The 11,896-nt window shown below is 31.9% G+C and overlaps 1 protein-coding gene across 1 annotated transcript; it reads right to left on the reverse strand.

The window, feature by feature from the left end:
* Nucleotides 1-2,476: 2,476 nt before the first annotated feature.
* zmp:0000001088 (trypsin) lies at nucleotides 2,477-10,275 on the reverse strand. Its single transcript, XM_052594919.1, has 5 exons — nucleotides 10,090-10,275; nucleotides 8,198-8,357; nucleotides 6,017-6,158; nucleotides 4,140-4,403; nucleotides 2,477-2,971 (listed from the first exon to the last, which is right to left on the reverse strand). The coding sequence occupies exons 1-5, from the start codon at nucleotides 10,142-10,144 to the stop codon at nucleotides 2,801-2,803; spliced, it is 792 nt and encodes a 263-aa protein (XP_052450879.1). The 5' UTR covers nucleotides 10,145-10,275; the 3' UTR covers nucleotides 2,477-2,800.
* Between the last annotated feature and the right edge of the window lie 1,621 nt (nucleotides 10,276-11,896).

Consider the following 11,896-nt stretch of genomic DNA (forward strand, 5'->3'; position numbering starts at 1 on the left):
CAGCTTTTCTATGAGCTGAGGAGGGAATACTTGTGTATAGAAGGTGCACAGTGTCTTTCACATAAACACTAAACCCCATCATGGTGACATACTGTAGATAATACTGAAATAATGCAATAAACATTAATTTAACTAAAATGTAAAATCAAACCCTAATGTACACAACAGATTAGAAAAAAACGAAGAAATGCAATTTAAACAAAAAAACCCATCAAATATGAATTATCACGCAGGGAATTCTGGGTGAATTTACAGTTTGCTACTGTGAATTATACAAAGATTTTTTTCTTTTTCACTTCCAAAAACTGTAAAAAACTTTACTGTAAAATTACATGCAATGTAATTACATGTATCCACCGAATATACTAAACTTACTGTCAACCAGTTAACAAGCTTTTCCTGTAGCATTTTTCCAGTCTTTTACTGTTAAAATCACGATTATTTTTTATACTGTATATTTGTCTTGTCCTTCTTTTTATAATGTAAAACCTAACAAACTTATTTTGTGAATAATTGTTCTTGCCGTGTTTTGGACTGTATTGATTTTGAACTACAGTCTTGAGGTCTACTTCATAAATTTAGTCTTAAACTAGACCAGTCAGGGAAAAACCGATAAGCCTGGTCTAATTTCAGACACAGCACAATGCTACATGCCATGTTTTGTCTATTTGATAACAAAGCCAGATTCCCCTGAGAGCTGCAATCATGAGGCTATTGTTGGTCCGTGCTAAATCCTACAGTGTGAAAATCTGCACAATAAAAATGTCCGTTATCCCTTTGAGATGCTCCCCGTACGAGACTGTGACTGAATATGTCATGCGATAGGTCTTCAAAGTCCCCTCTGACGTGTTCAAGCTATGGATCTCACAATAGAGACGTCTCTTTATGTAATCTGTAATGCTGGAGCCTCATATTCATCACTGGATGGAGAACACGCCCTTAAAATGAAGGACATCTCCCTAGTTTTGTCATTTGAGAATTATTGTCAAAGCAGGGCGTGCAGTATTTACGGTGTGCTGATATGGCCTCAGATGACCTATTGGGTGTAGTTTAATCTGTCCAGATTTCAGCCACTCCTTCCTGGAATCACTTTCACACCTGCTCAGAAGAATAACCTAAAATCAGCCATTCAAGAGGTAGATATCAACACAAGAGGACAGACGATAGGGAACAGATTGAACACTAGACTCCTAAAACTACATAGAGAAAAAAATCACAGTTAAGATCTATCATGTGTATCTCAATTGTGTCTACTAGACAGCAGTGAGATTAAATTGAGACTTTTGTTTAAATCCTACGCTTCCCTTTTCTTTCCTGAGAAAACAAACCACAGTCATCTCATATGTGTGTCTGAAGAGTTCTCAAACTGCTCAAATTTTGTCATCAAAAGTCAGATATTTCAGTATGAGTTTATTAAAAAATGTCTCTAAATGCAAATATTATTTATTTTACATGAAACTCGTTTAAGACTAAACCATACATCCTACTTAAAAAAAAAAAGTTTTTTTCATCAAGTCAGACATTGATGAGCCCAAAACCCCTCTAAAACCACTCAAGACAAGCGAACCAGTTTAGGGTGGTTTAAAATATATTTTATGCAGAACATAACATTAATATCTCAATACTTTTGCATTGTCAAAGAACCTCTTTATTTATATATACACTAGCATCAAAAGTTTAATGTTTAAAAAAAAAAAAGTCCCTTATGCTCACTACGGCTGCATTTATTTGCTCAAAAATACAGTAAAAATTACAATATTGTGAAATATTATTACAGTTTAAAGTAACTGTTTTCTGTTTGAATATATTTTAAAATGTAATTTATTCCTGGGATTTTTTTTTTTAGTATCATTACTGATGAAACCGTGATGTTGCTTACATTTTTTTTTTTTTTTTTTGAAACCATGATACTTTTTTCAGGATTCTTTGATGAATAAAAAGAAAAGCATTTATTAGAAATCGTTTGTAACATTATTACTGTGTTTACTGTCACTTTTGACCAACTGAATGCATCCTTGCTGAGTAAAAATTTATTCATATAGGAATTCTTTTAAATGTCTTACTATATATATATATATATATATTACTTATATATATATATATATTACTATATATATATATATATTCTGAGTATGGGTCACCATACTTGGCTGAATGTCACTTCATATATATATTTATATATATATATATATATATATATATATATATATATATAATGTCCCTTTTTTTATTTATCTATATCCTTGTCCACAACCTTGGCTTGTGCGTTTTGCTAAATTATTAATTTTGTGCTACACAAATGAAAGACAAAAAGGCAGTTATATACTGGTCAACAAAACATGATTAAAAAATAATTTTTAAGTAAACTATTCATTTCACCTGTATGTGTAACCAGTTTGGTTACAGTCCAAATGAAAGTCTGTTTGATTAAAATCAGTTTAATGTTGAATATTTCATTCTCACATGTACTGTACCATTCCATTTAAAAGTGTTCGTAATTTGTTGCATTTTTATTTTTAAATATTCCTTCAGCTTTCTATTGTTAGTTTTCTCTCTGACATTGTGGGGAAGCAGCAATATGGCACATTTAAGGAACAGTTTGCTACAAACTACAGTGTTTAAAAAAGATCTACCAGCTGTTGAGGAACAGATGTGCTGTTTCAGAGCAGTGCTGTACTCGTCTGGAAATCATCAACAGTCCTAACTTTTCAATTAGAAGAAAGTAGCAACAGTATTCGTGTTGGCATGTTTCGAGGCCGTTTCAAGTTCGATTAGGGGAGTGGTGGGGTAACACTGCAGTCTAATACTTGAGGCACCTTCCATAAAAGCCAAATATAGTTCCATCGATCCATTGACGAAACCTGGAGACGGATGTGTAGACACCGGGGTACCGGGCATCAGCACAGCCATTGCCCCAGGAGACGATGCCATAAACACGGCCCTCACACACCAGCGGCCCTCCAGAATCCCCCTGCAGAAAGATCCATCATATTAATACGGTTATGATCAGATGGTGTGCAAGAAGACTGACCAGACTAGAACTAGAAGGAGAACCTCACTACGACACAAGAATATGTGCCTTCACAATTACTCGGGTCTTAAAAATTTTGTATTACGTACTGTAGCAGATTGGAGCTTGGGGGAGAGGGGTTGAATATATAGAATTACAACGTCAGTTCAAATGTATTTTTTGTTTTTATTTCTTAATTATTTTGCACTGCCTGTCAAAATATATGTAAGGTAAATCTGGAATGTTTCTTGAACAAGAAATCATCATATTTATTAGAAAGGTTTTGGAAGGATCATGTGACACTGAAAACTGGAGTAATGATGCTGCATTTTGTTTATATATATATATATATATATATATATATATATATATATATTTTTTCAAATCAACAGCTTTGCATGACAGAAATAAATTACATTTTAAAATATATTTAAATAGAAAACTGCTCTTTTAAAATTTTTATAAACTTTTATACAATTTTACTTTTATTTTTAATTTTAAAAATGCTGCATAAGAGCCAGCATTAATAATCTTACAGACCCCAAGCTTTTGAACCGTAGTGCATTTATATTCATTCATTTTGTCTTTAATTAATACCAGATTTTTCTAACCTGACTGAATAAGATTATTGCATACATTTACATTTATTTATTTATTTATTTTAGATTTCTCAAGACAAGTACAGAGTTAGTTAATTAAAGAGCTCCACTTAAGTTTTAAAATGTTTATATAACTGGATGTTTTTCATTATTTTATTTTATTTTTTAATGAATTAGCATCTGATAACTAAAGTAAATGGCCACGCATTTCTAAGTTTAATTAGACCCAGTCAGCAGTGCAACCAATTACATTTATAAGTTGTTGGCAAAAACTGTGACATCCAAATAATTACTGAATTTAAGATGACCATGTTCCTCAAAACAAAGTCCATTAAATCACTAAAATCTTGCTAATAGTTACCAGTAGTTTATTCCAAGAAGTTTGTTTTTTAATTAATCCAAAATATCTACTATTTATGAACACCACTTATTCATAAATAACAGATTTCCAGCAGGATCAGAAAAAGTCAGTTGTCATGTGCCATTCACATCAAGGTAAGTGCCTGTGAAGCAGTAATCGATTGTCTCACCTTACATGCGTCTTTCCCTCCTTCGCTGTATCCTGCACAGATCATATTCTCTGTGATGTTTCCATTAAAAGAGTCCGTGGCATTGCACACTGTGCTGGACACGATGGGCAACTTGACCGTGCGCAGGGTGTCAGGGATTCCTCCCATTGGAGTGGTGAAGCCCCAGCCGGACACAGTGCACAAGCGACCCACGGCCACCATAGCGTCCTGCCGAGGCAGCGGCGCCAGAGACACAAAGCTGTTCACATAGACGGGAGACTGCAGCTGAACAGGTGAGAGAAAGGAAGAATTAACAGTGCACATAAAGCACGCTATAAAATGCTGTTCATGTTACTTTTATTTATCAAGTAAACTTTTCTGAATGCCTAACATTTTCACCAGTTGACATCTCAAATAATGACACTTTTTGCTTAATTTGACTAAATTACATCTTAATTGGAAATGATGCACAACAAGTGATATTTGCCTTGATCATGTTTTATAATTCCGTAAATAATTTTACTAAGGACAAAATTAATATGGTGGAAAGGGAAGTGTGGGACAGACACGAAGACATTTATTTATTATTATTATTCTTTTTCAAAACGTTTATTTTTCAATAAATTTTTTGTTTAGCTTAGCATGGAATTTTATATAGTAAGTATATTTTTTTTATAGTAGATCCCCCCCTCATTTTAAGATTAAAATGGTATATTATATTATATTATATTATATTATATATTATATTATATTATATTATATTATATTATATTATATTATATATTATATTATATTATATTATATTATATTATATTATATTATGTAGTATGTGACCCCGGACCACAAAACTAGTCATAAGGGTCAGTTTCTTGAAATTGAGATTTCTACATCATCTGAAGTCTTAATAGATAAGCTTTGCATTGATGTACAATCTATTAGGATCGGACAATATGTGGCTGAGAGACAATCTGAGGGCTGAGAGACGGAATCTGAGGGTGAAAAAAAAATTAAAATACTGAGAAAATCGCCGTTAAATTTGTCTTAGCAATGCTTGCTACTAATCAAAAATTAGGTTTTGATATATTTACAGTAGGAAATTTACTAAATGTCTTTATGGAACATGATCTTTACTTAATATGCTAATTGTAGCATAAAAGAAAAATCAACAATTTTATTTATTTATTTCTTTTTTGGCTATTGCTAAAACTATACCCAAGCCACTTAAGACTGGTATAGTGGACCAGGGTCACATATTATATTATATTATACTAATATACTATCATTATTATATAATATATTATAATATAATATTAACTATATTAAACGTGTTATGCTTTATATATTCCCATTTGTTAACACTAATTAATGCATTATGAGCTATAATGAGCAATAGATTTGTTTTACTATTTATTAATCTTTGTTAATGTTTTAGTTAATAAAAATACAACTGTTTGTTCATGCTACCGCTCACGTCCAAGCAATATTATTAACAGATACAACTTTTCATTTTCATAATTGTAGTATTAGTAAATGCTGAAATGAATGTGAACTTCTGGAATGCTTCAAAAATATTTTTCTATGGTTAGTAGTTCATGTTCACTAATGTAGGTGACTCATTTTAACAAATGAATCCTTTATGTGAAATTATATCAAATTATATAGTATAGTAATTTTAATATAAAAGGATAGGATTTTAAGTTTACAAGTAAAACGTTAAAGGTGTAAAACATGCATGCAGTATTGTTGCCGCACAGATTACTGAGAGACACATCCATCACTTCATGTAATATGACTTGATGGCGGATCATTGTGTTCATTTTATATGCATGAAAGGAATCAATGATTCACAGCTAGTGAGGGTTCGGTGTAACACAGGAGCATTGATTGCACTGCCTCACCTTAATGAGCATGATGTCTGCGTTATTGGTGGCTCTGTTGTACTGTGGGTGAGGTATTAAAACATGAGGCCTGCGGAACTGCTCCGTCCCCTCATATAATCCCACAGAAAAGTCTCCAGCCACGATCCTCATGTTTGCCGCCCTGAAGACACAAACCAACACTGATTTTCAGAAAGACTGATTTAGAACTTAAGTTCAAAAACTCTACTTTTATTGTATTTTACTGTACTTCTGCTTTTAATATACCTTCACATTTAAGGTTTCTGGAAATAAAAAACATGAATTATCATACATTATCAAAACTGTAGATTACCAGAAATAACTTATGCTTATATTTTAACTTGTTCTCAGTTATGTACATAAAAATCTAAATACTGAGGAAATCGCCTTTGAAGTTGACCAAATGAAGTTCTTAGCAATGCATGTTACTAAACAAAAATTAGGTTTTGATATATTTACGGTAGGAGATTTACAAAATATCTTCATGGAACATGATCTTTACTTAATACCCTTAAAGACTATCCTAAAGAACTTGAGTTAAAAAACCTCTACTTTTATTTTATTTTACTGTACTTCTGACTGTAATATACCTTCACATTTATGGCTTTTGAAAATAAAAACCATGAATTATCGTACATTATCAAAATTTTAGATTTCCAGAAATTACTTATGATTATATTTTAACTTATATTTGTTATCCGTTATGTACATTAGTGTGTTTTGTGGCATGATTTCTGTTATTTATTTCTGTAGTTGAACTCTATTCTGTTCTTTTTTTTCCACCTGTATTATCCAGAGTTTGATAACTCAAGTAGCTCGGTATATTAACATTATATCATTTAAAATATACAGATACGAGTTATAAAATATGGCCTTTAAGTGCCAGTATGTCATCCCATAATACCTAAACCATTGTCACCTTTTACTGTGAACCACTGGCAACCCTGTCTGGCAGTTTTTCAACACTTGCTGGTTTAAGCTGGTCAGCTGGTGTTCAGATGGTTTTGATGATTGATCAGCTGGTCTATTAGCCCGAGTAGCTAAAAAGAGCCTGACTAAATGAAGAAGTGGTCAAAACCCTTCTGAACCAGTCTCCTTACCAGCTATGATCAGGCTAGAAGACCAGCTATAAAACAACAATATATTATTTGTTTAACACACACACATGCACTCATAGATTGTTACAAAAACTATTTGTGTTATTAATTATCATTGGTGTAGTTTGTGTAGTTTTATTTTCGTCTAATATTTATACCCCAAACATTTTTTTAACTACAATAATCATGAATGAATTTGAGTCATTACTACGTTGTTATTTTATCATTAATTTATGACTTTATCATTACATTTACTATATTTAAACTCTATTTCTTTACATTTTTGGTATTGTTTTACATATTTTGTCATTAGACCTTCCAATATTAATACATAGAATGCTTGAGTGCCATACTGTTATTATGGAAATCACCTTAGAAGAACACAACATCTGAGTTAGTCTCGCCAAAATGGAAAAACACACACTGACTAACCTGATACTGAATCTCTGAAATATATACACAGTACAGACCAAAAGTTTGGACACATCTTCTCATTCAAAGAGTTTTCTTTATTTTCATGACTATGAAAATTGTAGAGTCACACTGAAGGCATCAAGGGCTATTTGACCAAGAAGGAGAGAGACCTGGCCTCCACAGGCACCGGACCTGAACCCAATCCAGATGGTTTTGGGGTGAGCTGGACCGCAGACAGAAGGTAAAAGGGCCAACAAGTGCTAAGCATCTCTCGGGGAACTCCTTCAAGACTGTTGGAAGATCATTTCAGGTGACTACCTCTTGAAGCTCATCAAGAGAATGCCAAGAGTGTGCAAAGCAGTAATCAAAGCAAAAGGTGGCTACTTTGAAGAACCTACAATATGACATATTTTCAGTTGTTTCACACTTTTTTGTTATGTATATAATTCCATATATAATTCCACATGTGATAATTCATAGTTTTGATGCCTTCAGTGTGAATCTACAATTTTCATATTCATGAAAATAAAGAAAACACTTTGAATGCAAAGGTGTGTCCAAACTTTTGGTCTGTACTGTGTATATATATATATATATATATATATATATATATATATATATATACAAATGCTCAATTCCAACAGTTTCTGTGTCCGCTCATTGATCTCACCCTATATTGCAGTGTGCTGCGGTCAGGATCCAGTATTTGTTAATCAAGGTCCCGCCACAGAAGTGCTGGCCCGTGGCGCTCTGAATGGAAACGATGTATCTGATGGAGTACGGCGCTGGGACGTATCCACCCACGATACGACTCTGCATCACATCCTGACCTGAGAAACAAACCAGCACACACGTGAATTCACTGACAGCATCTTCAAGCTCTTGATTTTCCTTTCACATACACACACGTGGAGGCCGCTCTGACTCCAAACCTTTGTCTTGGAAGGAGAGAGTGTAACTCAAGGTTGTCAATACCGAACAATGCAACGTAAACAATATGCTTTTTCTCTGTCTAAATCTGTCTGCGCAAGACTATAGTTTCCAAACACGTGCGTCATGAACAGATGATTCTTGGGCTTTTTGATCTGCATTTAACAATTAGACAGCTGTATGAGTCTCGGTTAAAGTAATCCTATACAATATTAGCAGGCCGTCATCCTGCCCATGTGAAACACATACTTGCTGATTTTATATTCTATAATGCAACCTTGATTGAATAATCTTAGACCTCGCGAGGATTGGCAGCAGCGTGACCTTTATCAGATTGCTTTATGAAGCTTTCAACGTGAGGAAATCCTAAACGTTAAAGCGCACAAAGCATTGAATTCCCCTTACATGAAGAGGTTATGTACTTCTATTGTCAACTGTTTATGTCGTGAAGTAGCGAAAAACAGTAAACAATGCTGAGCATCGGTGTTTATGGATTTAGATTACAGCGTTTGGGGATTTAAATAGCCTTGTTGTGGTTTTTTTTTATGTTATTCAGCATGAATTTACGTTAGATTCCAGCATCTGATGGATTGGTTAAGATTTTTTTGCACATTCTAAGATTTATAATTGCTTTTCAGGGCTTTTTTTTTCGTGTTGGTAATGAAAAACGATGTGTTTCAGGCTTCTTTGGATTTCTTTCAGTGAATTTGCACTCAGAGCAGGCTGTCAGGATGAAGGGCCCATCCATCAATGAAAGGAAACTTTTAGTTTGTCCTCATGTTTCATTTCTGCACTAAATAAATCAAAACACTGACAAAACTTCAGCCATACATTGCTTACAAATACACTACCCAGTATTAAAAGTCAGATCCAAAAAGTCTCCTATAGCAATCTTTATTTATTTAAGCTCAGAAAACTCAGGCATCATTGTTTTACAGTATATGTCTATTAAACATCAGTGTGTCAGTAAAATTCTTTGACTTAATATTCTGTAGCAGAGTTATTTTGGCGAATTTTAGCACATTTATTTTCAAAGTCGTGAGGAAACTTCAGTAAAATCTAAAATTGATATAGCTTTTTATTAAATATGTGTCAAATATTATATATATATATATATATATATGTATATATAGTTATTCAAATAACAATTTAAAAATATATATATATATGATTTGTTATCTTTCTCTTTTCTTTTTCTCTTGAGATTTTAAAACTTTTTATTTTTTATTTTATTTTTTGACAGATTGAATCTATAACATTGCAATATTCCATCAGTTCATTTTATTAAAAACAATTTTGTTGTTGTTATTATTTATTCTAATTATAAAACACGTTTTAAAATCAAAAGACAGACGTTGTAAAATTATCACTGGCATTTTAAAATGAAAATTGTCATGTCATTATTTGCATGAAAATTCATAGCAATTCACCCAAAATTTATTTCTTTTTTCTTGTTTTTTTCTTGTTTTTTTTCTTTTTTACAAGATTGTCTTTTTGAAGTAAAAACTTCACTTACAGTTCATTGCTTTGCTCAAAGAACAGTACATGTTTGCTCCACAACATTCAATGCCGCTATACTGTGTTAATGCACTGAAAGGATTTTGTAGGACTGAAATATAAATCTGTACTTACAGCTCACCACGAGGAGCTCCAGGAGAACACAGAGCAGAAGCAGCGGCAGGTTCATACTGATGGAGCACAGACAGACACAGACGCAGAGACAGACACATCCACAGGTGCAGACCAGACTGAGACGAGCTTTGCTTCAGGTACTCTGATTCCTCACCTGGGGAAAGATCACCTCTGCATTCTCGGGTTTCCTAGTTTCCTAGTTCCTATTTCCGTCTCCATGGTCACAATGTTGTCTGAGAGCGGGAACAATATATAATTGAAGCTTTCTTAACCAAACCTGTGACCGTTTGTTTTGGTTTTTTATTTAGGATCAATACAAATGCTACGTCACATGCTATTTGCGTCATATAGCTTTTATTATTCTGTGTTATATAAGGCTTTTTGGTTTATATTACTAATGCTTTCAGTCGCCCCATAAAGACTTAATTCAATTTTCAATTCAATTTAAACTGTCATTCCTTTAAAAATGCACAAAAAAATAAAAGTGTAATTTGAAATCAGATGATCCTTTGACCATTTTTCTGAAAAATAAAAATCAGTTATTATATAACTGATTTTTATATAACTGAACATATATATATATATACACACACACACACAATTTTTAGTCCCTTTTACCTAAACATTATTAGAAATCATTTACACAATTTCAATAAAACTCTAAAAGAACATAATAGCAAGATATTTAAAATAATAAAATAACCAGTCAAAAGTAATTGCAAAAAAGGCTGAACTGGATCATTTTAAATCAGATCACACTTTTTTGTAGTTTTTTTGTTTTTATAATTTTGAGCCTCTTTTTCAAGAAAACTACCTAAACTGATTTTTTCCAAATTTAAAACCCCCAACCTACGTACCAGAATGAAAATAATACAAAAATAAATAAAAAATTAAATAATAAAACAAATCAAAATAAGTTAAAAGCAGTGTTATTTTAGAATAATAGAGATTCTTTTACAGGTTTTCTTAATATTTTGAATTAGATTTCATTTTTATAGTTTCTGCTTTCATGTTAAATTTAGTTAAAGTTTTAGTTTTTTTGCTGTGTTTTTGTTAGTCTTTTTATAATTTTTTGTTGTTTTAAATATGTCAGTATATTTATTCATTTTCATTTCAGTTTAAGTTTTTTGTTTTTTTAGTACAAAAGTTTAGTTAAAGTTAGATGAAAATAGAAATGTTGCCTTGTAAGCTAGTTAAAATAAAATAAGTTTTAGTTTTTATATTTTATTACATTTTTATTCATTTGTTTTATTATTTATATATATATTTCCCTAGCTTGAAACCCCAGCTAAAGTAATTTTCTTTTTTGTGTGTGTGTGATTTCAATGTAAAATTATCCTTCAAAAGGTGAGGAAAATTCTATAAAAAATGTAACCTTGATATCTTTAATACTGACTAAGACCATGTTAAAGATTGAAATCTTAGTGAAATTAATGGTTGAAATTAAACTTTGATGTTTGTTATGCCATAATTAGATTTGGAGATTTCAGACTGCATTTCAGAGAGGTCTCATATATATATGTGTGTGTGTGTGTGTATATATATATATATATATATATATATATATATATATACGGTATATATATACGGTATATATATATTTGCAATGCTAAACATGCAGTTTTTCTATTGAATAAATATAGTAAGTTAAATGTGTGCTTATGTGTCTGTGTATATATATCTGTGTGTGTGTGTGTGTGTGTGTTTACTTACTATATTTACATAAAAATAGTAGTTTTAATATATTTCTGAATACAATAAAACATTACAAAAAAAGCCAGTGAATGCTTCTGAACTGCTTGAATCA

Source organism: Carassius gibelio, chromosome B23 (genome assembly GCF_023724105.1).
Source record: "Carassius gibelio isolate Cgi1373 ecotype wild population from Czech Republic chromosome B23, carGib1.2-hapl.c, whole genome shotgun sequence".
Lineage (NCBI taxonomy): Eukaryota > Metazoa > Chordata > Actinopteri > Cypriniformes > Cyprinidae > Carassius > Carassius gibelio.